At 41.7% G+C, this 27954-nt stretch overlaps 1 protein-coding gene across 2 annotated transcripts in view; it reads left to right on the plus strand.

Moving 5' to 3' along the window:
• The first annotated feature begins 2223 nt into the window (after positions 1-2223).
• The window catches only part of kctd13 (potassium channel tetramerization domain containing 13), a 39147-nt gene continuing 13416 nt past the window's right edge, over positions 2224-27954 (plus strand). The window contains exons 1-6 of one of the 2 annotated variants that reach the window (XM_090192907.1): positions 2271-2471; positions 15058-15319; positions 17262-17350; positions 17680-17849; positions 19394-19483; positions 19852-19904. In XM_090192907.1, the coding sequence (XP_090049033.1) occupies positions 17733-17849; positions 19394-19483; positions 19852-19904 (260 nt within the window). In that variant the 5' untranslated portion in view covers positions 2271-2471; positions 15058-15319; positions 17262-17350; positions 17680-17732. Of the gene's footprint in view, positions 2472-15057; positions 15320-17261; positions 17351-17679; positions 17850-19393; positions 19484-19851; positions 19905-27954 lie in introns of both variants that reach the window. The other variant, XM_021624316.3, reaches the window with a different exon arrangement.

Genomic DNA, 27954 nt, shown 5'->3' on the forward strand with positions numbered 1-27954 from the left:
AATTTGTCCTATAGAAACTCTTGTTTGCAACTGTTGGACCAATGATTACAAGGCGATATTGAATGTGTCACTCTCTGTCCATGTGTCACTGTCTGTCACCTTAAAAATGTATCTCGACCTGTATGCATCTACGTTGTAAACATTCATTCACAGGCAAGGTTGTAGCAACCTCATGATGGGTATAGGGAAAATTTGAGTATCATATAGTAGCCTAAACCTATCGATGTTACATTGAATGGAATATGGATGACAGTAATCCAATATGCTGTAATAGAAATAAGACCATGCTGTCCTGTCTCAGCCTCCAGTATTTATGGTCAGTTTGTTATATCTGGAGTACTTCTCCTGTCCTATCCGGTGTCCTGTGTGAATTTAAGTATGCACTCTCTAATTCTCTCTTTCTTTCTTTCTCTCTCTCGGAGGACCTGAGCCCTAGGACCATGCCTCAGGTCTAGTCTACCTGGCATGATGACTCCTTGCTGACCCCAGTCCACCTGGCCGTGCTGCTGCTCCAGTTTCAACTGTTCTGCCTGTGATTATTATTATTTGACCATGCTGGTCATTTATGAACATTTGAACATCTTGGCCATGTTCTGTTATAATCTCCACCCGGCACAGCCAGAAGAGGACTGGCCACCCCATATAGCCTAGTTCCTCTCTAGGTTTCTTCCTAGGTTTTGGCCTTTCTAGGGAGTTTTTCCTAGCCACCGTGCTTCTACACCTGCATTGCTTGCTGTTTGGGGTTTTAGGCTGGGTTTCTGTACAGCACTTTGAGATATCAGCTGATGTACGAAGGGCTATATAAATACATTTGATTTGATGCTCATGAAAAAAAAGCGTCATCCCATAAACAGCACTGACAGCCACTGATAAGGAGACATATACTTGGAATACGTAGGAGGAATGGAGAGGGAAAAAGAGAGGCAGAGGAGGTCTGAGAAAGAGATGGAGGAAGAGGGTGAGCTTGAGTCGGTTAAAAATTGCAGGAAAAGGGGAGATGGTTTGTTTTAGAAGAATGGTAGAAAGTGTAAGCAGGGTGAGCTGAAGACAGGAGGTATCAGAGGGAGTAGGTGTGGTGAAGTTCTCTGAGCCGAGGCTTGCACCGAGGGTCAGGATAAAGATGAGTCTGTGACAGTTGGAGTGACTCTTGCCTTTTGGCTGATCCATTTGTCATTTCAGGGTGGGTGAAAACAGAGTTGGGTGCTGTGGATTCGGAAACCAAAAGTGGTCTTGTGATAATTGTTTGTGTTTCTGCTGGTCAGAGGGAGAAGGCACTCCACGTTAAATGAATGGGGGGCAAGACATTTGAATTGTTTTGCTTTCAAGAAAAGGGTGCCGTTGAAAGGAGTGATTGCTGGGGTAGCAGTAAATGTAAAAGTTGACCAACTGAAGGGGAAGATTCCCGGTGTTTGTAATGCTCATCGTTTGGTGCAGCAGACAGCGTGGCGTGAGTGGTGGAACAGGAGTCATTGTCTGTTCTTTTGACTTTTGATGTTGCCCAACAAAGTGATGTTAGGATATATAAGTTATCCTGTATGAGCTTTTCTGGTGAATACATTACGTTGTTACAGGTGTCAAGCTTATGGGCATGTAGCAGCAGTGTGTAGGTGTGCAGAAGGGCATGAGACAAAATAATGTGTAACATTGGGAAAAGTAGTGGTATGTGTTAATTGTATGGGTGCCTATGGGGCTGGGGATCAGAAATGTCCCAGGCAGGTTGAGGTTTCCGGGTTAGAGTAGTGCAGAAGTTGTCATATGCTGAGACAGTGAAGAAAGTAGAGGAAGATGGGTCAAGGGGGAGGGATCCTGAGAGGAGTGGTGCGAGTAGTAGATCTGTACCAGTACAGTGGGATAGGTCAACAAGTGATATGTTTCAGTATGATTGGATTTTTAGCATTTATAGCAATGGTTATCAACTGTTCTTCAGGGATGAAACATAGGTCGCAGAAAATTGAGGTTGTGGTGGCAGCTGCAGAGAGGTATTTGGGTGTGTGAGAAAGAAGAGTAACAGGGTGTATTAAGTGGTGGTGTCTCATCCTTTCAGATTGTTGGCCTGAGGTAGGACTAAATATATTTAAATAGTGGAGTAGGGTGGTGTTATTCTTTAAAATATATATTTTTTTGTGATGGTAGGGTATTTGTTTACTTATGCATATATTTTTTTTAAGCAAAGTATACGGGAGTTGTACTCCAGTCTACTAGGTGGCGGTAATGCAACATTTATTGGAGGCCAAACGCCGTTAAATCTCATCGAAGAATAAACTAATCTTGTCGATGACGTTAGCTAGTCAAGCAAGCTAAACATGTCAAAATGACCTCGTCCTAATTAACCACAGTATTTCCCTAATTCGTGCAACCTTGTTAAGTGTTTTCTTTTTCCGTTGTTTTAAATTCTCATTTTAATAGCATTGGAGATTTGGAGCCACCACAAAAGTTAACCGCTAATGTTAGCTAGCAAGTCGGCTAGCCTGGTGAGTACGTTAGCTAGCTAACGGCTTGCCTTTAGCATCCAACCAGAGACGTTACGGTAGCTTGAAACTAACGTTAGTAAATGTAGCGACCTAGGTAACAAGCCAAATACTAACTAGCAAGTTAACTAGTGTGATTGTAGCGAGCTAATTTGTTGTCTTCCATGTGTCTTGCAAGATGTCTTGCAGTGTCTGGAAAGCTAGCTAGCTAACAGTTAACGTTACCCATTTAAATTTCACCTGGACATGATGATAACTGGCCTAGAAGTAGGCAGGGCAAATACCCGAAATCGTCAAAATAAATTAAATCACAGCACGTTTTTGGACTCATCCAGTAGTTTTACCGGATTAAGTAGCTACACTACTGCTGGAAACTACTGTAGATTATAATTTAACATGAAGAAAAAATTACTTCAGTTTTTTGAAATAATGTGTGGCCACTCCTCAATGGTCCAGTTTTTCATCGGTGCCAGAGAGCAATTATGTTCTGATTTCAGATTTAAATAGCAGAGTAGAGGAAGATTTCAAATGCTCTCAATTTGTGTAATTTTTTGGGTCAAAGTAATTGATTTGTGTTAAAAGTAACATTTGTTTATAGTGAATGGAATGTTTGGAGTGATGTCACAATGGGAACTTTTAGAGGTATAAAAGCTATCAAAAAGTTGTATGTGAGCACACTATTCCAGACCAGTCTACACGTTTTAAAGTTAGAAAGACATTTCTAGCACGGTGTAAGAGGAGTAGCCTGGAAAATAATGATATCTATAAATCAGAATTATTGCAGTATTAAAAGTATAATGTTAATTACTTAAAAAAAACACTTTTCTCCCCAATTTTGTTATAGCCAATTGGTAGTTAGTCTTGATTGTGTATGTGTGCCATTCGGAGGGTGAATTGACAAGACAAAATATTTAAGTGCCCTTGAACGGGGTGTGGTGCCAGGTGCACAGGTTTGAGTGTGTAAAGAACTGCAACGCTGCTGGGTTTTTCACGCTCAACAGTTTCTTGTGTGTATTAAGAATGGTCCACCACCACCCAAAGGACATCCAGCCAACTTGACACGACTCTGTGAAGCATTGGGAGTCAAATAAAATTATATTTGTCATATGCCATGAAATGCTTACTTACAAGCCCTTAACCATCAAAACAGTTTTAAGAATATAGTTACGAAATAAACAGAAGTAATAAAAATGAGGCTGTATGCAGAGGGCACTGGTACCAAGTCGATGTGTGGGGATACAGGTTAGTCGAGGTAATTTGAATTGGTAAAGTGACTATTCATAGATAATAAACAGCGGATAGCAGTACTGTAAAAACAAAGGGAGGGTGGCCATTTGATTAATTGTTAAGCAGACTTATGGCTTGGGGATAGAAACTTAAGGTCCCTTTTGGACCTAGACTTTGCGCTCTGGTATCTTTTGCTGAGCTGTTGCAGAGAAAAGTCTATGATTGGGTGACTGAAGTCAGACCATTTTTTTGGGCCTTCCTCTGACACCGCCTAGAATATAGGTCCTGGATTGCAGGAAGCCTGGCCCCGGTGATGTACTGGGCCATACGCACTACCCTCTGTAGCCCCTTAAGGTCAGATGCCGAGCAGTTGCCATACCAGGTGGTGATGCAACCGATCAGGATGCTCTCAATCGTGCAGCTGTATAACTTTTTGAAGATCTGGGGACCCATACCAAATCTTTTCAGTCTCCTGGGGGGGGGGGGAAGGCGTTGTAGTGCCCTCTTCACAACTTTTTTGGTGTGTTTGAACCATGATAGTTTGTTGGTGTTGTGGACACCAAGGTACTTAAGTCTCAACCTGCTCCACTACAGCCCCATCGATGTGAATGGGGGCGTGTTCAGCCCTCCTTTTCTTGTAGTCCATGATTGTCTCCTTTGTCTTGCTCACGTTGAGGGAGAGGTTGTTGTCCTGGCACCACACTGCCAGGTCTCCGACCTCCTCCCTATAGGCCGTCTCATCGTTGTCAGTGATCAGGCCGTTGGGTTGTCAGGAAACTTAATGATGGTGTTGGAGTCGTGCTTGGTCACGCAGTTGTGGGTGAACATGGAGTACAGGAGGGGACTAAGCATGTACCCCTTAGGGGCCCCCGTGTTGATTGTCAACGTGGCAGATATTGTTGCCTATTCTTACCACCTAGGGGGCGGCCGGTCAGGAAGTGCAGAGGGAGGTGTTTAGTCCCAGGGTCCTTAGCTTAGTGTCAACAAAGCTCATCACTATGGTGTTGAACGCTGAGCTGCAGTCAATGAACAGCATTCTCACATGGGTGTTCCTTTTGTCCAGGTGTGAAAGGGCAGTGTGGATTGAGATTGCATCATCTGTGGATCTGTCGGGGCGGTATGCCAATTGGAGTGGGTCTAGGGTTTCTGGGTTGATGGTGTTGATGTGAGCCATGACCAGCCTTTCAATGCACTTCATGGCTACTGACGTGAGTGCTATGGGGCGGTAGCCATTTAGGCAGGTTACCTTTCGCTTTCTGTGCACAGGGACTATGGTGGTCTGCTTGAAACATGTAGCTATTTCAAACTCCAGGTACAGGTTGCAAATGTCAGTGAAGAAACTTTCCAGTTGGTCTGCGTATGCTCTGTGTGTACGTCCTGGTAATCTGTCTGGCCCTGCTGCCTTGTGAATGTTTACCTGTTTAAATGTCTTGCTCATATGCGCTACGGAGAGCATGATCACAACATGGGCCAGCATCCCTGGGATTGCTTTCGACACCTTGTAGAGTCCATGCCTGATGGATTGAGGCTGTTCTGGAGTGCAACACAATATTACGAAGGTGTTCCGAATGTTTTGTATACACTTTTGTACATTGAATTATTTTGCCATATAATTAATCACATATACTTCTCACTAGTTTAACCATTTTGAGATGAAAAGACTCCTAAGCACAATTTAACCTGGCACTCTAGATTAGAGCGTCCATTGGGTCTGTGCAGCAGGCTGAACATTTTACATCCCTACAAAAAGGCAGGTTTCTGACGAAGGTAGATGGATCGCTAGCTAGCTAACGTTACCTACTCAGTTTAAGTTAGAGATACTGCACTCTAGCCATCTAAAGCCAGGATGGCTAACTACTTGTCTGAACTGTTTATATAATGCAACTGCTTTCTATATACACTACATGACCAAAAGTATGTGGACACCTGCTCGTCGAACATCTCATTCCAAAATCATGGGCGTTATTATGGAGTTGGTCCCCCACACTTTGCTTCTATGACATCCTCCACTCTTCTGGGAAGGATTTCCACTAGATGTTGGAACATTGCTGCGGGGGCTTTCTTCCACTCATCCACAAGCATTACTGAGGTCGGGCACTGATGTTGGGCGATTAGGCCTGGCTCGCAGTCTGTGTTCCAGTTCATCCCAAAGATTTTAATGGGGTTGAGGTTAGGGCTCTGTGCAGGTCAGTCAAGTTCTTCCACATCTCGTCAACCCGTTTCTGTATGGAGCTGGCTTTGTGCATGGGGGCATTATGATGCTTAAACAGGAAAGGGTCTTCACATAACTGTTGCCACAATGTTGGAAGCACAGAGTCCTCACTCCAGCCGACACTTGGCATTGCGCATGGTGATCTTAGGCTTGCTCGGCCAATAGAGACCCATTTCATGAAGCTCCAGACAAACAGTTCTTGTGCTGACGTTGCTTCCAGTGGAAGTTTGTAACTCTGTAGTGAGTGTTGCAACCGGGGACAAGGGCTGTCCCCAACTAAAAACAAAAATTGTGGTCGACTGAATTTCAATTTGTCAATTTTTAAACTGATATTTTTCCATATGTAGACACACCCTATGTGTTTTAATAAAATCAACTATGTGCATTGAGCTTGTTTGATGCTTTACGCTTACGGTTTGATTCCTCAAGGGCCCTAGAGATCTAGGTAACCAGAAGGAAAACAAATGTAACCTGACCCATCTATTCTGCTCCTGCTGGCTTTCACAGATTCTGCCATTATTCTCCAGAAGTTTCCAATAATAAGGCTACACGAGGAGTCTGCAACCTTTCTCATGTGGAATTCAATTTTTTTTCTACCGATCCAATTATGGTTTTCATATGCACATTTTCGTGAAACAGTTTAATTTATAATAACGTTTTCATATCTAAAAATCATTAATCAATTCTATCCAAAATAAATGAAAATAATAATTTTAGGTTTAACTTCTATTGCTATCTATGTAAAAAATTGCCTACATAAAGCCCCAGTTGTCGTCCCCCCCCCCCCCCCCAAAAAAAAATGTGCAGCCTGCAGGTGAACTTGAAACATTGTATTGACTAACTTGGGTCTTGCCAAAAGCTTGTGCTAGCTAACTTGCAACATTGTATAAAATATTCACATTTTGTACTGCTTGACCTATTAGCTCAAAAGTATTGTGGAGCTCCTGCACCTAAATACACTGCTCAAAAAAACAAAGGAACACTAAAATAACATCCTAGATCTGAATGAATGAAATATTCTTATTAAATACTTTTTTCTTTACATAGTTGAATGTGTTGACAACAAAATCACACATCAATGAAAATCAAATTGATCAACCCATGGAGGTCTGGATTTGGAGTGACACTCAAAATTAAAGTGGAAAACCACACTACAGGCTGATCCAAATTTGATGTAATGTCCTTAAAACAAGTCAAAATGAGGCTCAGTAGTGTGAATGGCCGCCGCGTGCCTGTATGACCTCCGTACAACGCCTGGGCATGCTCCTGATGAGGTGGCGGCTGGTCTCCTGAGGAGGGATCTCCTCCCAGACCTGGACTAAAGCATCCACCAACTCCTGGACAGTCTGTGGTGCAACGTGGCGTTGGTGGATGGAGCGAGACATGATGTCCCAGATGTGCTCAATTGGATTCAGGTCTAGGGACCGTTCCCGTGCGGGCCAATCCTTAGCATCAATGCCTTCCTCTTGCAGGAACTGCTGACACACTCCAGCCACATGAGGTCTTGCATTAGGAGGAACCCAGGGCCAACCGCACCAGCATATGGTATCACAAGGGGTCTGAGGATCTCATCTCGGTACCTAATGGCAGTCAGGCTACCTCTGGTGAGCACATGGAGGGCGGACCCCTCAAAGAAATGCCACCCCACACCATGACTGACCCACCGCCAAACCGGTCATGCTGGAGGATGTTGCAGGCAGCAGAACGTTCTCCACGGCGTCTCCAGACTCTGTCACGTCTGTCACGTGCTCAGTGTGAACCTGCTTTCATCTGTGAAGAGCACAGGGCGCCAGTGGCGAATTTGCCAATCTTGGTGTTCTCTGGCAAATGCCAAACGTCCTGCACGGTGTTGGGCTGTACAACCCCACCTGTACAACCCCACCTGTGGACGTCGGGCCCTCATACCACCCTCATGGAGTCTGTTTCTGACCGTTTGAGCAGACACATGCACATTTGTGGCCTGCTGGTGGTCATTTTGCAGGGCTCTGGCAGTACTCCTCCTGCTCCTCCTTGCACAAAGGCGGAGGTAGCGGTCCTGCTGCTGTGTTGCCCTCCTACGGCCTCCTCCACGTCTCCTGATGTACTGGCCTGTCTCCTGGTAGCGCCTACATGCTCTGGAAACTACGCTGACAGACACAGCAAACCTTCTTGCCACATCTCGCATTGATGTGACATCCTGGATGAGCTGCACTACCTGAGCCACTTGTGTGGGTTGTAGACTCCGTCTCATGCTACCACTAGAGTGAAAGCACCGCCAGCATTCAAAAGTGACCAAAACATCAGCCAGGAGGCATAGGAACTGAGAAGTGGTCTGTGGTTATCACCTGCAGAACCACTCCTTTATTGGGGGTGTCTTGCTAATTGCCTAGAATTTCCACCTGTTGTCTATTCCATTTGCACAACAGCATGTGAAATTTATTGTCAATCAGTGTTTTTTTTATTTTTTTATTTTTTTGAGCAGTGTATAAACAGTACCAGCACCCAATATGAGTTCCGGAACTGTTTTCAGTCCAAGTCGGGCACTGATAAGAAGCCTATTTCATGACTTTTCCACTGGATCAGAGCATTACATTTTTTTTTCCTTTCACGCCGAGTGGTTATCAAAAGGGAGAGAGCTGGAAAGATTTTTCAAATACATTGAGGAACTATTGTAATTCTCAATGGATGTAAAAACATACTGTTTGCTTGCTGTTTGAGGTGAATAAAACATTACTAGTGGTGGTGCGTTAAGCTCAGCAACAACAAAAAATGTCCCCTTTTCAGGATCCTGTCTTTAAAAGATGTAAAAATCCAAATAACGTTCCAGATCTTAATTGTAAAAGGGTTGAAACACTGTTTCCCATGCTTGTTCAATGAAGCATAAACAGTTAATGAACATGCACCTGTGGAACGGTCGCTAAGACACCAACAGTTTACAGGCGGTACGCAATTAAGGTCACAGTTATGAAAACTTAGGACACTAAAGTGTCCTTTCTACTGACTCTGGGGGAAAAAAAAAAAAAAGAAGATGCCCAGGGTCACTGGTCATCTGCGCAAACGTGCCTTAGGCATGCTGCAAGGAAGCATGAGGACTGCAGATGTGGCCAGAGCAATAAATTGCAATGTCTTTACTGTGAGATGCCAAAGACAGTGCTGCAGGGAGACAGGATGGACAGCTGATCGTCCTCACAGTGGCAGACAACGTGTAACAACACCTGCACAGGATCGGTACATCCAACATCACACCTGTGGGACAGGTACAGGATGGCAACAACAACTGCCTGAGTTAGACCAGGAATGGACAATTCCTCCATCAGTGCTCTGGGATGCTGGCCTTCTAGGCAGAGTTGCAAAGAAAAGCCATATCTAAGACTGGCCTATAAAAATAAAAGATAGGCAAATGAATACACACTTGACAGAGATATGGCTTTTTCTTTGCAACTCTGCCTAGAAGGCCAGCATCCCGCAGCACGTGAACAATGGTAGACCTCTTGAAGCATGTTGGGACAACAGACTGGGATAGGGAGAGATTGAGTATGTCCGTAAACACTCCAGCCTGCTGGTCTGCGCATGCTCTGAAGCCGCGGCTAGGGGTGCCATCTGGACCGTCAGCCTTGCGAGGGTTAGCACACTTAAATGTCTTACTCCCGTCAGCCACGGAGAAGGAGAGCCCACAGTTCTTGGTAACGGGCCACGTCTGTGGCTCTGTTATCCTCAATGCGGGTGAAGGTGTTTAGCTTGTGCGGAAGCAAGATGTCGGTATCCTTGACGTGGCTGGTTTTCCATTTGTAGTCCGTAATTGTCTGTAGACCCTGCCACATACGTCTCTTGTCTGAGCCGTTGAATTGCGACTCCACTTTTGTCTCTATACTGACCGTTTGCCTGTTTGATTGCCTTACGGCGGGAATAACTACACTGTTTGTATTCGGCCATATTCCCAGTCACCTTGCCATGGTTAAATGCAATGGTTTGCTCTTTCAGTTTGTGAAAACAGTCTACTTTCTCTTTTGCAGCTCAAGCAGTTATTTTAGGCAAGGCTATTCTGTGTCAAGTCATTTGCTCAAGGCCCAAGCCTATACTTCGCCATCTACTGGTATGACGTTATTATTGAATGCAGTTCTAAAACAAGCTTTAGACATTTTATTTTGGAAATGAAACTGGATGCTCTAAAGCAACTAACTTCTGTGGGACTGGGGGGCAGTATTGAGTAGCTTGGATAAAAAGGTGCCCAGATTAAACTGCCTGCTACTCATGCCTAAAAGCTAGAAAATACATATAATTAGTAGATTTGGATAGAAAACACTGAAGTTTCTGAAACGGGTTGACTGATGTCTGTGACTATAACAGAACTCATATGGCAGGCAAAAACCAGAGGAAAGAATTGTGAAATCTGAGGTTTGTAGTTTTTCTAATCATTCCCTATCAAACAGTGTCTATGGGGTCATATTGCACTTCCTAAGGCTTCCACTAGATGTCAACAGTCTTTAGAACCTTGTTTGATGCGTCTACTGTGAAGTGGGGGTGAATGAGAGGAGAATGAGTCAGTCTGGTAGAGTGCCATTAGCTGACCACATGCATTCATGTGATAGTTAGCTTGCGTTCCATTGCAATTTTACAGAGAAGGGAATTCTCCAGTTGGAACATTATTGAAGATTTATGATTAAAAAACATCCTAAAGATTGATTCTATACTTCGTTTGACTTGTTTCTACGAACTGTAATAACTTTTGGTCTGAACTTTTGCATGGACTGGCCTGCGCGTCGTAATTTTGGATTGTGTACTAAACGCGCGTACAAAAGGAGGTATTTGGACATAAATTAGGGACTTTATCGAACAAATCAAACATTTATTGTGGAACTGGGATTCCTGGGAGTGTATTCTAATGAAGATCATCAAAGGTAAGTGAATATTTATAATGCTATTTCTGACTTCTGTTGACTGAACAGCATGGTGGTTATCTGTTTGGCTGTTTTGTTGTCTGAGCACTGTACTCAGATTTATTGCATGGTGTTCTTTTTCGGTAAAGCTTTTTTGAAATATTTCACAGAAGTTTATCTAGTGCCATGTATAAGACTTGTATTTTCATCATTTTATGATGAGTATTTCTATAAATTGATGTGGCTCTCTGCAAAATCACCGGGTGTTTTGGAACTGCTGAACATGACATGCCAATTTTTGGATATAAATATGAACTTTATCGAACAAAACACTGAACAAAACATACATGCATTGTGTAACATGAAGTCCTATGAGTGTCATCTGATGAAGATCATCAAAGGTTAGTGATTAATTTTATCTCTATTTCTCTTTTTTTGTGACTCCTCTCTTTGGCTGGAAAAATGGCTGTGTTTTTCTGTGACTAGGTGATTACCTAACATAATCGTTTGGTGTGCTTTCGCCGTAAAGCCTTTTTGAAATCACACTGGCTGGATTAACGAGAAGTTACTTTAATATGGTGAAATACTTGTATGCCTGAGGAAATTTAATTATGAGATTTCTGTTTTGAATTTGGTGCCCTGCACTTTCACTGACTTATTGAGGTGGGATGCTACCGTCCCAGATATCCCAGAGAGGTTAACTGGTCTGGGCTAGAGTTGCTTGATTTGACTAGCTACGTTAATATCTTTTGCAGATGCCACATTACTGACAAGTTTGTACGTATAAAAAAATATCTCTAACCTAGTCAAGGGAGATGTAAAGTAATTAAATGTGTAAATATTAATTCATAGTCGTAACGGGAGAGATCGAAAGTTTTCATTTTATGTTTCAGCATTGGCTTATCTTATGATACTAACAATTTACGTGTTTTTTTTCTTACGATCCTAACGATACGTACAGTCTTGGCCAAAAGTTGAGAATAACACATTAATTTTCACAAAGTCTGCGGCCTCAGTTTGTATGATGGCAATTTGAATATACTCCAGAACGTTATGAAGAGTGATCAGATGAAATGCAATTAATTGCAACATCCCTCTTTGCCATGCAAATGAACTGAATCCCAAATAAAACATTTCCACTGCATTTCAGCCCTGCCACAAAATGACCAGCTGACATGTCAGTGATTCTCTCGTTAACCTCTAGTGACATCCCATCCCGTGAACGGGACCGTTGTCATCATCTGACACTAATTAGCATAACGCAACAGACATAAATATTACTAGAAAATATTCCTACTCATGAAAATCACAAGTGAAATATATTGAGACACAGTTTAGCCTTTTGTTAATCACCCTGTCATCTCAGATTTTCAAAATATGCTTTACAGCCAAAGCTAGACAAGCATTTGTTTAAGTTTATCGGTAGCCTAGCATAGCATTTTGTCCAGCTAGCAGCAGATAACTTGGTCACGGAAATCAGAAAAGCAATCAAATTAAATTGTTTACCTTTGAGCTTCGGATTTTTTCACTCACGAGACTCCCAGTTAGATAGCAAATGTTCCTTTTTTCCCAAAAGATCATTTTTGTAGGTGAAATAGCTCCATTTGTTCTTCACGCATGGCTGAGAAATCGCTCGGAAATTGCAGTCACGAAAACGGCGAAAAATATTCAAAATTAGCTCCATAATATCGACAAACATGGCAATCGATGTTTATAATCAATCCTCAAGGTGTTTTTCAAATATATATTCGATAATATATCCATCGGGACATTTAGTTTTTCAGTAGGACCGAATTGAGTAATGGCTACCTCCTGTATTTTACGCAAGAATCTCTCGGGAGCATCAGGTGACCACTTGCGCAATGTAGCCGCCTACGGGTATTCTTCAACATAAATGCGTAAAACTACGTCACAATGCTGTAGACACCTTTGGGAATACGGAGAAAGAGTAATCTGGTTGATAGGCCATTCATTGCTCACGCAGTGCTTTCAAAACATGAGGCACTTCCGGATTGGATTTTTCTTAGGCTTTCGCCTGCAACATCAGTTCTGTTATACTCCCAGACAATATTTTTTACAGTTTTGGAAACTTTAGTGTTTTCTATCCTAAGCTGTCAATTATATGCATATTCTAGCATCTTGTCCTGACAAAATATCAGTTTGTACGGGGCATGTTATTTTTCCAAAAAATGAAAATACTGCCCCCTAGTCACAAGGTCACACGAGTGTTGACGAGGACAAGGCTGGAGATCACTCTGTCATGCTGATTGAGTTTGAATAACAGACTGGAAGCTTCAAAAGGAAGGTATTGCTTGGAATCATTGTTTTTCCTCTGTCAAACATGGTTACCTGCAAGAAAAAACGTGCCATCATGATTGCTTTGCACAAAAAGGGCATCACAGGCAAGGATTTTGTTGCCAGTAAGATTGCATATAAATCGGATCCTCAAGAATTTCAAGGAGAGCGGTTCAATTGTTGTGAAGAAGACTTCAGGGCGCCCAAGAAAGTCCAGCAAGCGCCAGGACCTTCTCCTAAAGTTGATTCAGCTGCGGGGTCAGGGCACCACCAGTACAGAGCTTGCTTAGGAATGGCAGCAGGCAGGTGTGAGTGCATCTGCACGCACAGTGAGGCAAATACTTTTGGAGGATGGCCTGGTGTCAAGAAGTGCAGCAAAGAAGCCACTTCTCTCCAGGAAAAACATCAGGGACAGACTGATATTCTGCAAAAGGTACAGGGATTGGACTGCTGAGGACTGGGGTAAAGTCATTTCCTCTGATATATATCCCCTTTACGATTGTTTGGGGCATCCAGAAAAAAGCTTGTCCGGAGAAGACTAGGTGAGTCCTACCATCAGTCCTGTGTCATGCCAACAGTAAAGCATCCTGAGACCATTCATGGGTTGCTTCTCAGCCAAGGGAGTGGGCTCACTCTCAATTTTGCCTAAGATCACAGCCATGAATAAAGAATGGTACCAGCACATCCTCCGAGAGCAACTTCTCCCAACCATCCAGGAACAGTTTGGTAACGAACAATTCCTTTTCCAGCATGATGGAGCACCTTGCCATAAGACAAAAGTGATAACTAAGTGGCTCGGGGAACAAAGCATTGATATTTTGGGTCCATGGCCAGGAAACTCCCCAGACCTTAATCCCATTGAGAATTTATGGTCAATCCTCAAGAGGGGGGTGGACAAATAAAACCCCACAAATTCTGACAAACTCCAAGCATTGATTATGCAAGAATGGGCTGCCATCAGTCAGGATGTGGCCAGGGCGGATTGCAGAGGTCTTGAAAAAGAAGGGTCAACACTGCAAATATTGACTCTTTGCATCAACTCCATGTAATTGTCAATTAAAGCCTTTGACACTTTATGAAATGCTTGTAATTATACTTCAGTATTCCATAGTAACATCTGAGACATATCTAAAGACACTGAAGCAGCAAACTTTGTGGAAATTAATATTTGTCATTCTCAACTTTTGGCCACGACTGTACTTTCAACCTTTTGGCAGATATCTTGCTCCATACTGAAACCCCCTATTCTCAACTATAGGGAATGGGAGCATATCAACAGCTATAAACCAAATACTGTAAAAATTGTAAACACAGCCTATCCTTCGCTCTTGTAATTTCTTTAGCCCGGTCAGAATCAGCTGCCAAGGGCTGCTTGAATGACAATGTTTTTTTGCCTTTTTCTTGCTCTGGTTAACTGGGGTGACGTCGGCATAAATCTGTCAACATATTTGAGGTGTTGGCAGCTGTATAGACTGTTCTCGTTGTGCGTGGCAAATTACTGTTAATGTTTTATCCACAACTGTCCACCGCCATTGTAATCTAATCTACTGGGAAGCCAATGTTTTCCCAAACTGGAGATTTAAAGAACGGAGGATTATCCAATTCTGGATTATCGATTCTTCCACTCGCCACAATACAGAACTAGTTCCCAGCTGCGCCTCACAAAAGGACAGTTTGAAATGCACCAATTTAAGATTATAACTTTGAATACAACGTGCCCATCGGCTCTAGTTTTAACTGAATTTTTCTTCTCAGATTTACTCGAGGCAATAGGCCTACAATGCAGTGTAGGCATAGCCTGTAGGCCTAGTGTTTTCATTTTGAATTAAAACAATTTATGTATTCATTTGGGTTCACAGTGCTGTCTGAACAGAGGTCCCCGTGTACCATTACACCCATAACATCCACCTAATTTCTGTTTGTTGACTGTGTGATATTTGTTTGTGATAATTCAATTGAAATCACATCCCCCAACTGAGGTCTCCTGTTTTTAAATCAGAAACTTCTGTAACTGCAAGCACGCCTGATGTCTGCCGAGGCTTCCGCAGGGAGTGTGGCAGCTGCCTCCATCCTCGCCACCCAGGCCTCTGGCCATTGCAGCGAGGAGAAGGGGGTTGGAGGTGGTCTGGCGGGGAGTAAATATGTGAAGCTGAATGTTGGGGGCTCCCTGCATTACACCACAGTACAGACCCTGAGCAAAGAGGACAGCTTACTAAGGAGCATGTGCAATGGAGGAGCAGAGGTCACCATAGATTCAGAGGGTAAGTATGGACCTACAGTTGAAGTCTGAAGTTTACATACACTTAGGTTGGAGTCATTAACTCGTTTTTCAACCACTCCACAAATGTATTGTTAACAAACTATAGTTTTGGCATGTGCATGACACAATTTTTCCATCAATTGTTTACAGACAGTGAATTATAAGTGAAATAATCTATCACAATTCCAGCAATTCCAGTAGGTCAGAAGTTTACAAACTAAGTAAATGTTTTAATGTTTTATTTTAATATTTGAAACATACAGTAAACTTGTAGTGAAGCCGCTCAATAACTACATCATACCAGTCATCCAACAGATTCCCATTCAGAGCGACACACAGAAACATCCAGGCTGACCAATCTACCACCAGGCCAAAAAATGTGAACCCAAACCCTCCCAAGATCTCTCCCCCCCCCCCCCCCCCCCCCCCAAGAAGAATTAAGAATAAATTAATTCCATTCCCCACCCCCAAGAACCCCCCCACATACACTAAGTTGACTGTGCCTTTAAACAACTTGGAAAATTCCAGAAAATGATGGCATGGCTTTAGAGTCTTCTGATTGACTCAAATGATGTCAATTAGCCTATCTGTGGATGTATTTCAAGGCCTACCTTCAAACTCAGTGCCTAGTTGCTTGACATCATGGGAAAATCAAAAGAAATCAGCCAAGACCTCAGAAAAAAAATTGTAGACCTCCACAAGTCTGGTTCATCCTTGGGAGCAATTTCCAAACGCCTGAAGGTACCACGTTCATCTGTACAACCAATAGTATGCAAGTATAAACACCATGGGACCACGCAGCTGTCATACCGCTCAGTAAGGAGACTGTCTGTCTCCTAGAGGTGAACGTACTTTGGTGTGCAAATCAATCCCAGAACAACAACAAAGGACCTTGTGAAGATGCTGGAGGAAACGGGTACAAAAGTATCTATATCCACAGTAAAACGAGTCCTATATCGACAACCTGAAATGCCGCTCAGCAAGGAAGAAGCCACTGCTCCAAAACCGCCATAAAGCCAGACTACGGTTTGGAACTGCACATGGGGACAAAGATTGTACTTTTTGGAGAAATGTCCTCTGGTCTGATGAAACAAAAATAGAACTGTTTGGTCATAATGACCATCGTTATGTTTGGAGGCTTGCAAGCTGAAGAACACCATCCCAACCGTGAAGCACAGGGGTGGCAGCATCATGTTGTGGGGGTTCTTTGCTGCAGGAGGGACTGGTGCACTTCACAAAATAGATGGCATCATGAGGACAGAACATTATGTGGATATATTGAAGCAACATCTCAAGACATCAGTCAGGAAGTTAAAGCTTGGTCGCCAATGGGTCTTCCGAATGGACAATGACCCCAAGCATACTTCCAAAGTTGTGGCAAAATGGCTTAAGGACAACAAAGTCAAGGTATTGGATTGGCCATCACAAAGCCCTGAACTCAATCCTACAGAACATTTTTGGGCAGAACTGAAAAAGCATGTATGAGCAAGGAGGTCTACAAACCTGACTGTTGCTCCCGCTCTGTCAGGAGGAATGGGCCAAAATTCACCCAACTTATTGTGGGAAGCTTGTTGAAGGCTACATGAAACGTTTGACCCAAGTTAAACAATTTAAAGGCAATGCTACCAAATACTAGTTGAGTGTATGTAAACTTCTAACCCACTGGAAATACAAGCTGAAATAAATCATTCTCTACTGTTATTGTGGCATTTCACATTCTTAAAATAAAGTGGTGATCCTAACTGTGAAACTGAGTTTAAAAGTATTTGGCTGAGGTGTATATGTAACCTTCCGACTTCAACTGTATGTGTGTTATTTATGTATACCAGTGTTTCCCAATATTTTATTCTAGGATCACTCAGGCTTGCACATTTTTGTTCCTGTCTAGCACTACCACACTTTGTACAACTAGGCAACTAATGGTCACGAATGTTGCGAATCAGGTTTGCTAATGCTGGAAGAAAACATGTAGTCCTATGGGAGCCAAAGGAACGGATTGGAAACACTGGGCTGTGTTCAGCAGGACATAACGGTGTGCATCATTTCAATTTATTGGAAACAATGCTGTAGTGAACAACCAGTTGAAGAATGTTGTGATTTATGGTGACTCAAAGGGCAATTTTGTGCTGTGTGCTACTGCACTGGTTTTGATATTTCAAATGGTTACACCCATATCAACGACTGAATAACGGTGCTCACCATTTACTCTTGTTTGCAGCGTGTGACGGGATGTGACTTATTTACCTTTTGTTTTATCCATGTCCTCAGGAATTCCTAAAGCAATCGACACATGTAAGAATGTGAAATTTAGATGAGTGATTCTTGCCTCAGTGCTCACTCAATATTTTTCCTCTTTCTTAGGCTGGGTAGTGTTGGACAGGTGTGGTCGCCATTTTGGCTTGGTGCTGAACTTTATGCGGGACGGCTCGGTACCGCTTCCGGAGTCCCACCGAGAGCTGGAGGAAGTTCTGAAGGAGGCTCAGTACTACAGGGTCCAGGGGCTAGTCCAGCACTGCACGTCTGCCATGCAGGTAAGACCGACTGACCCAAAGCAAATGATCATTGAGTGTCAGTAAAATTAAATGTCCTTCATAGAGGTCGACCGATTTCTGATTTTTCAACTCCGATACCGATTATTGCAGGGCCAAAAAAGCCGATACCGATTTTAATTGGACGATTTTAAAAAATAAAATAAAAATGGAATAATGACAATTACAACAATACTGAACACTTATTTTAACTTAATATAATACATCAATAAAATCAATTTAGCCTCAAATAAATGAAACATGTTCAATTTGGTTTAAATAATGCAAAAACAAAGTGTTGGAAAAGAAAGTAAAAGTGCAATATGTGCTAACATTTCAGTTCCTTGCTCAGAACATGAGAACATATGAAAGCTGGTGGTTCCTTTTAACATGAGTCTTCAATATTCCCAGGTAAGAAGTTTTAAGTTGTAGGAATTCTAGGACTATTTCCCTCTATACCATTTGTATTTCATTAACCTTTGACTATTGGATGTTCTTATAGGCACTTTAGTATTGCCAGTGTAACAGTATAGCTTCCGTCCCTCTCCTCGCTTGAACCAGCAACACAACAACAGCCACCATTGAAGCAGTGTTAGCCATGCAGAGCAAGGGTAACAACCACTCAAAGGCTCAGAGCGAGTGACGTTTGAAACGCTATTAGCGCGCACTAACTAGTTAGCCATTTCATTTTGGTTACACCAGCCTCATCTCGGGAGTTGATAGGCTTGAAGTCATAAACAGCGCAATACTTGACGCACAACGAAGAGCTGCTGGCAAAACGCACGAAAGGGCTGTTTGAATTAATGTTTATGCGCCTGCTTCTGCCTACCACCGCTCAGTCAGATACTTGTATGCTCAGTCAGATTATATGCAACTCAGGACACGCTAGATAATATCTAGTAATATCATCAACCATGTGTAGTTAACTAGTGATTATGATTTTTTTTTATAAGTTTGATGCTAGCTAGCAACTTACCTTGGCTTACTGCATTCGCGTAACATGCAGTCTCCTTGTGGAGCGCAACGAGAGAGAGGCAGGTTGTTATTGCGTTGGACTAGTTAACTGTAAGGTTGCAAGATTGGATCCCCCGAGCTGACATGGTGAAAATCTGTCATTCTGCCCCTGAACGAGGCAGTTAACCCACCGTTCCTAGGCCATCATTGAAAATATGAATGTGTTCTTAACTGACTTGCCTAGTTAAATAAAGGTATATAAAAAAAAAAAAATCGGCAAATCGGCGCCCAGAAATACCGATTTCCGATTGTTATAAACTTGAAATCGGCCCTAATTAATCGGCCATTCCGATTTAATCGGTCGACCTCTAGTCCTTCACTCTTTTTTGTCTTTAAGCTAAATCTGTAAGTCTTATCAAAAGGCTTTCAAAGTGCAATGTACTGTATGTTAGTCAAACAACTATTATGCACATACAATCTCCAATGCTTACATTGGATCCCAATGTTTGTGTGTTGAATACCCAGCCCAAAGTGTCAGCCTCCCATAGTGAGTCAGATGTTCATGTGAATCAAATGCCTTTGATGTCCCACAGAAACAAAGGGATGTCTATGAGGGGGTTTGCCGCATTCCCATGATTACCTCAACCAAAGAAGAACAGAGAATGATAAACACCTGCAGGAAGGTGAGAGGCATAGAAAGAGGGTGGATGGATGGGAGGGAAGACTGGCATAGGTAGGAAGGCTGTTCATGACAGATGGCATACTGGTTTGACTTGAAATGCTTACTTTGATCTCGAAATGCTTACTTTGATCTCAGACGTTAGCTCTGGTATCATTGCTTAGCTTTAGGTCTCATACTGATTTTTAAGTCCATTTGAGTTTAGATTTTTTTATTGCCTTGTGTAAAGTGTCCGAAAAGCGCTATACAAACAAAAAATTATTATTAAATTGGACACCCAACATTTTTCAGCAGTTTAACTTTTCAAAACAAATGTAAAAAAAATGTTTTATTTGCTACTGTTAAATTAGTACTGTTTCCTGTCTCCCACAGCCTGTAGTAAAACTACAGAACAACCGAGGGAACAACAAGTATTCGTACACCAGGTATTTTTTATTTTATTTTCTGAGACCAATGCGTCTTTTTCAGATGAGCCTTGAATTACAGAAATGATAGAAAATACACACATCAAAATACAAAATGCAAGCAGAAAGAAAACAATCAGGTTTCTTAATTCCCCTAGAAGTACCAAAACATCAAATTTAAGAACATTTTGAAAATTGTTCCACAAATAAGGTTGAGGAAAATTTTAAAGCTGATTTACCTAACTCACTAGAGACCAAAGGAATTTCCAGAGTTAGGCATCACTGAGGCCCAGGTGTGGTAACTCATGTCTAAGGTTTAGTAATGAGTTAGTAATGGTTTAGTAAAAGAGCTTTATAAATTCAAACATAGCAATGATTCAAACTTACATCACATCAGAGGGCCAAACAACTGTCTGGTAGAGAATACAGTGATGAGTACTAAAACTGTCGCCGGTATCAAAGCGCAGTGCTATAGTCTAGGATCGATAGGAACGTCAACTGAATAATCCGCTTTCTATAGAAGAAGCCCATTTGTATTCTCAGCTTCTTAACTCATCAATATGCTTTTTAAGACAGCTTTTCACCTATCCAGATGCCCAGATATTTGTAAGCAGGGACACGATCAGTATAAGAACCATCCAAAGTACATATGCTTAAATCATCTAATTTTTATGTACTCTAGAGTACAACCTGTACTTAGCTTTACCTGTATTCAATACTAATTTCAGGCCAGTTTTTCTGTAATACAATGAAAGCATGCTGTAGTTCCGATAGAGCTTGGTCAACCGTGGGGGCAATGGCATACACGACAGTATCATTGGTGCGGCATACAAGTCCAGGTACATATTTTTTTTTTTACAGAGAAGTCGACATTGTTAATGTAAACATATTAAGTACAGACCCAGAATCGACCCCTACGGTACACCTTTCGTTATGTCCAGATTTGACACTATCAGAAGATATACATTTTTTTTACATGTTTTTCAAGTTGTTTTTTTTATTTGTAAACCAGTTACATGCAGGCCAATTGAGGAAAGCCTCACAATTAGCAATGAGTGATCAACAGTATCGGAGGCCTTTGACAGGTCAATGAAGAGGCCCGCACAATGTTGCCTTTTATCCATCCTGTTACCCACATCATTTATACATGTAACTAGGGATGCAGCAGAGAGTGCCATGACCTGGTCTAAAACCAGACTGATGTACATTTAGAATACATTTCAAAGATAAGTTCTTAGTTGAGAATTAATCAATGATTTTCATCTTTTAGCTAGGCAATTAAGTTTAAAGAGGACAATAAGTATTTAGGTCTCAAGGGTCACCACATGGTTAATGATTCCACAATCGGTTGTAGGGCTGCAGCAAAAATGGATTAAGCGTATCAGCCCCAGTGGATTTCTAAAAAATACAAATAAATGTTTTACATCTTAAGCAAGGCATCTAGTACATCACAGGTAGTAAATTGTTGAAATGAAAACCAATTCACTAGAAGTAGACGCATTAACCAGCAAGTCGGCTAGAGGTTTGGTAGAGGGTAGAGCAGTCGATTGACTGACCAGGGTCAATTAAACCACTGTTTCTCTCAAATAAAAAACCTGTTGAGATAAAATGATTTAAAATCATCACTTATCCCATTCTCAGTTATGATACCAGAGTCAGACAGACCTCAGTTTTTCACAATTCCTGACATTTTAATCCTAGTGAAAATTCCATGTCTTAGGTCAGTTAGGATCATCACTTTATTTTAAGAATGTGAAATGTCAGAATAATAGTAGAGAATTATTTATTTCAGCTTGTATTTCTTTCATTACATTCCCAGTGGGTCAGAAGTTTACATACACTCAATTCGTATTTGGTAGCATTGCCTTTAAATTTAACTTGGGTCTCATGTTTCGGGTAGTCTTCCACAAGCTTCCCACAATAAGTTGGGTGAATTTTGGCCCATTCCTCCTGACAGAGCTGGTGTAACTGAGTCAGGTTTGTAGGCCTCCTTGCTCGCACACGCGAGGTCAGGGCTTTGTGATGACCACTCCATTACCTTGACTTTGTTGTCCTGAAGACATTTTGCCACAACTTTGGAAGTATGCTTGGGGTCATTGTCCATTTGAAAGACCCATTGGCGACCAAGCTTTAACTTTCTGACTGATGTCTTGATGTTGCTTCAATATATCCACATTAATGTTCTGTCCTCATGATGCCATCTATTTTGTGAAGTGCACCAGTCCCTCCTGCAGCAAAGCACCCCCACAACATGCTGCCACCCCCGTGCTTCACGGTTGGGATGGTGTTCTTCGGCTTGCAAGCATCCCCCCTTTTCCTCCAAACATAACGATGGTCATTATGGCCAAACAGTTCTATTTTTGTTTCATCAGACCAGAGGACATTTCTCCAACAAGTATTGTCTTTGTCCCCATGGCCAGTTGCAAACCGTAGTCTGGCTTTTTTATGGAGGTTTTGGAGCAGTGGCTTCTTCCTTGTTGAGCGTCCATTCAGGTTGTGTCGATAGGAGTCATTTTATTGTGAACATAGATACTTTTATACCCGTTTCCTCCAGCATCTTCACAAGGTTGATTTGCACTTCTCTCACCAAAGTACGTTCAGCTCAAGGAGACAAAACACATCTCCTTCCTGAACAGTGTGACTGCTACGTAGTCCTATGGTGTTTATAGTTGCGTACTATTCTTTGTACAGATGAACGTGGTACCTTCAGGCATTTGGAAATTGTTCCCAAGAATGAACCAGACTTGTGGAGGTCTACAATTTTTTTTCTGAGGTCTTTGCTGATTTCTTTTTGTTTTCCCATGATGTCAAGCAAAGAGGCACCGAGTTTGAGGGTAGCCCTTGAAATACATCCACAGGTACACCTCCAATTTACTCAAATGATGGCAATTCACTTATCAGGAGCTTCTAAAGCCATGACCTAATTTTCTCGAATTTTCCAAGCTTTCTAAAGGCACAGTCAACTTAGTGTATGTGAACTTCTGACCTACTGGAATTGTGATACATTGATACAAGTGAAATAATCTGTCTGTAAACAATTGTTGGAAACATTACTTGTCATGCACAAAGTAGATGCCCTAATCGACTTGCCAAAACAATAGTTTAACAAGAAATTTGTGGAGTGACTCCAATCTAAGTGTATGTAAACTTCCGACTGCAACTGTATGTATATGTGTATATATATATATATATATATATATATATATATATATATATATATATATATATATATATATATATATATATATATATATATATATATATATATATATACACTCCAATTTAGGCCCTCCTCCTTGTCTCCAATCCTTACATATAATGGTTAGACGGGAACCGGGTAATAAACCATAATTTCTCCCTTCAGGGGAACAGATCTGATCTTAACCCATCCTTCACCTAATCCACAGATGTCCGTCCGCTTCCCCTATAGCAATCTTGTGACTTCTTCCCATACACCCAACACATTTCAAAGCCATCTGTCTTCTACAGATAACGATTAACTTCTGATGTAAAAAAACAGTCTCTTTCACTCCTTTATATGCTATGCTTCTGCGTATAACAATGTTCATAGTTCTAATCCAGAATCTAACACCACTAAACAACTATTGATTTAGTCAGTGTGGAAGAGGTGAAAAAATTGTTTATCAACAATGACAACCCACCGGGGTCTGAAAATTACTGAGGATAATAGCGGACGATATTGCCACTTCTTCAATTTAAGCTTACTAGAGAGCGTGTGCCCTCAGGCCTGGAGGGAAGCTAAAGTCATTCCGCTACCCAAGAATAGTAAAGCCCCCTTTACTGGCTTAAATAGCCTACCAATCAGCCTGTTACCAACCCTTAGTAAACTTCTGGGAAAAATGGTGTTTGGCCAGATGCAATGCTGGTTTCACAGGAAAAAGAATGACAACAGACTTTCAGCACGCTTATATGGAAGGACACTCAACAAGCACAACACTTAAACACATGACTGATGATTGGCTGAGAGAAATTGATGATTAAAGGATTATGTGGGCTGACTTCAGTTTCAGTACAGCTTTTGACATTAGCAATCATACTCTGCTGCTGGAAGAACTTGTGTTATGGCTTTACACCCCCTGCTATAATGTGGATTGAGTTACTTGTCTAACAGAACACAGAGGGTGTTCTTTAATGGATGCCTCTCAAACATATTTCCGTTTGAATCAGGAATTTCCCAGGGTAGCTGTCTGGCCCCATGCTTTATAAAAATTTTACTAACGACATACCACTGACTTTGAGTAAAGCCACAGTGTCTTTGTGTGCTAATGTCTCACCACTACACATGTCAGCTACTACAGCAACTGAAATGACTGCAACACTTGACAAAGAGCTGCAGTTAGTTTTAGAGTGGGTGGCAAGGAATAAGTTAGCGTTAAATATTTCTCTAACGTAAAGCATTGTTTTTGGGACAAATCATTCACTAAACCTTAAACCTCAACTAAATCATGCAATAAATAATGTGGAAATTGAGCAAGTTGATGATTAAACTGCTTGGAGTTACCCTGGATTGTCAAAACGTGTTGATACAAAAGTAGCTAAGATGGGGAGAAGGATATCCATAATAAACCGCTGCTCTGCGTTCTTTATTTAATGAACATTTTATTTCACCTTTATTTAACCAGGTAGGCCGGTTGAGAACAAGTTCTCATTTACAACTGTGACCTGGCTAAGATGAAGCTAAGCAGTGCGACAAAAACAGCACAATTACTGATGGGATAAACAATCGTACAGTCAATAACGCAATAGAAAAATGTGTGTACAAAATTAAGGAGGTAACGCAATAAAAAAGCTAATAGTAGCGAAGTAATTACAATTTAGCAATTTACTCTGGAGTGATAGATGTGCAGATGAGGTGCAAGTAGAAATACTGGTGTGCGAAAGCGCAGAAAAACAAACAAATATTGGGATGAGGTAGGTAGTTGGTTGGATGGGCTATTTACAGATGGGCTTTGTACACTTAAAGTTAGAGGGAGTTATGTCTCCATCTTCAATGATTTTTGCAATTCGTTCCAGTCATTGGCAGCAGAGAACTGTATAGAAAGGCAGCCAAAGGTGGGGATGACCAGTTAAATATTCCTGCTGGAGCTAGGGGTGGGTGCTGCTATGGTGACCAGTGAGCTGAGATAAGGCAGAGCTTTACATAGAAAAGACTTATAGATGACCTTGAGCCAATGGGTTTGGCGACAAATATGCAGCGAGGACCAGCCAACGAGAGCATACAGGTCGCAGTGGTGGGTAGTATATGGGGCTTTGGTGACAAAACAGATGGCACTGTGATAGACTGCATTCAATCTGCTAGTGTTGGAGGCTATTTTGTAAATGACATCCCCGAAGTCAAGGATCGGTAGGATACGAGGGTATGTTTAGCAGCATGAGTGAAGGAGGCTTTGTTGCGAAATCGGGAAGCCGATCCTAGATTTAATTTTGGATTGGAGATGCTTAATGTGAGTCTGGAAGGAGAGTTTACAATCTAACCAGACACCTAGGTATTTGTAGTTGTCCACATATTCTAGGTCAGAATCGTCCAGAGTAGTGATTCTAGTTGGGCGGGTGGGTGCGGGTAGCGATCGGTTGAAGAGCATGCATTTAGTTTTTCTAGCATTTAAGAGCAGTTGGAGGCCACGGAAGGAGTGTCTTAATAACACTATCAACAAGGCATGTCCTACACTTAGGAAAATTGCAATTGGCAGCACAGTTGGCCCTTGGATATACACAGAGAGCTACTATTAATTATATGCATGTAAATTTCTCCTGGCTCAAAGTGGAGGGGAGATTGACTTCATCACTACTTGTATTTATGAGAGGTATTAACATGTTGAATGCACCGATCTGTCTGTCTGAATAACTGGCACACAGCTCAGGCACCCGCGTGTACGCCACAAGACATGCCACGAGGTCTCGTCACAATCCCCAAGTCCAGAACAGACTATGGCAGGCACACAGTACTACATGGAACTCTATTCCACATCAATTAACTGATGCAGGCAGTCAAATTAGATTAAAATAACATAAAAATACTATGTGGAACAGTGGGGACTGTGAAGCAACACATACATAGGCAGACACATGCATACACACACACACGATAATATACGCGCTATACACGGATTTAGTACTGTAGATATGTGGTAATGGTGTAGTAGGGGTCTGAGGGCACAGAGTGTGTTGTGACATCTGTGAATGTATTGTAATGTTTTTAAAATGGTATTAACTGCCTTCGTTTAGCTGGACCCCAGGAAGAGAGCAGCTTTTTGTTGACTAAAGTCTATCACACTGTCAAACACAGTGGTGGTTTTAGCATGTAAATATTGGTGGGGCAAACTTCCCCAAAAAACTTTTGGGGATGCATGCCAGCAAAGCCACTACACAACACTAAACAATACATTAATTGCACTATAACAGTGCCAACAAACTTTTAGGGCCTACATAAAGCTGTCTCAACACCTTACGACTACACCTGGCTATCAGCGGAGGGCTTGTCTGGCAGTGAAACGGTTCATTCAGCCTCATTTACTGCCTTTCAAAAAAACATAGCTGAAATGATGACTTGCTTAAACAAATGTGGTTTCTACTGACAATTGAGATTTAGAATCTGGCATAAGGGGACAACGAGTGTATAAGAAGCAATCCGTAATGTCGATTTAAGATAATAATGAGCGAGTTAGGACGGACGTAGTCAAAATAAAAATAAAAAAAAACTGCACATGTACCGTGACAGAATTCAGAACACAGGCCTTTCTTACAGTTTTCATCCTGTACACCAAGACAGAACCATAGGATAAATAAAGGGGGCATATAAACAGACAATGAAACCTATTACAATATTCGATGACATTTCGCCAAAACAGGCTACATGTGCACCACCAAGTCAGAACAGTAGGCTAAATTATGAGGGGAAAATTGACCAAATTATTAAGGTGAGGCACATGGGCTACTAACAGTTAAACAACATACACTTAGTTTTTCTTTCTTAGCTACTGTATATATATACACTACCAGTCAAAAGTTTTAGGACACCTACTCATTCAAGGGTTTTTCTTTATTTTGACTATTTTCTATGTTTTATAATAATAAACACTATGAAATAACACACGTGGAAACATGTCGGAACCAAAAAAGTGTTAAACAAATCAAAATATTTCAGATTCTTCAAATAGCCAGTGAAATGCTTACTAATACAAGTCCTTGGCCAACAATGCAGCTTTATGGAAAAAAGTTAAAGTAAAAAAAAATATATATATATATATATATATATATATATATATATATATATAATTAAGGAGCAATAATAAAATGACAGTAGCGAGGCTATATACAGGGGGTACTGGTGTAGGGTTAATGTGCGGGGCCACCGGTTAGTCGAGCTAATTGAGGTAATATGTAGGTAGAGGTAAAGTGACTATGCATGGATAATAAACAGAGTAGCAGCAGTGTAAAAATGGGGGTGGGGGGACATTGCAAATAGTCCAGGTAGCCATTTGATTAGCTTTTTAGGAGTCTTATGGCTTGGGGGTAGACTCTGTTAAGAAGCCTTTTGGACCTAGACTTGGTGCTCTGGTACCGCTTGCCGTGTGGATGATCCAGAAGAAGATTGGGAGAATGTCAGATGAAACCAAAATATAACTTCTTTTTTTTAAACTCGTCGTGTTTGGAGGACAAAGAATGCTGAGTTGCATCCAAAGAACACCATACATACTGTGAAGCATGGGGGTGGAAACATCATGCTTTGGCTGTTTTTCTGCAAAGGGACCAGGACGACTGTTCCGTGTAACGGAAAGAATGAATGGGGCCATATATTGTGAGATTTTGAGTGAAAACCTCCTTCCATCAGCAAGGGCATTGAAGATGAAACGTGGCTGGGTCTTTCAGCATGAAAATGATCTCAAACACACCGCCCGGGCAACGGAGTGGCTTCGTAAGAAGCATTTCAAGGTCCTGGAGTGGCCTAGCCAGTCTCCAGATCTCAACCCCATAGAAAATCTTTGGAGGGAGTTGAGAAAGTCCGTGTTGCCCAGCAACAGCCCCAAAACATCACTGCTCTAGAGGAGAT

Source organism: Oncorhynchus mykiss, chromosome 12 (genome assembly GCF_057628025.1).
Source record: "Oncorhynchus mykiss isolate SJ-2025 chromosome 12, ASM5762802v1, whole genome shotgun sequence".
Classification (NCBI taxonomy): domain Eukaryota; kingdom Metazoa; phylum Chordata; class Actinopteri; order Salmoniformes; family Salmonidae; genus Oncorhynchus; species Oncorhynchus mykiss.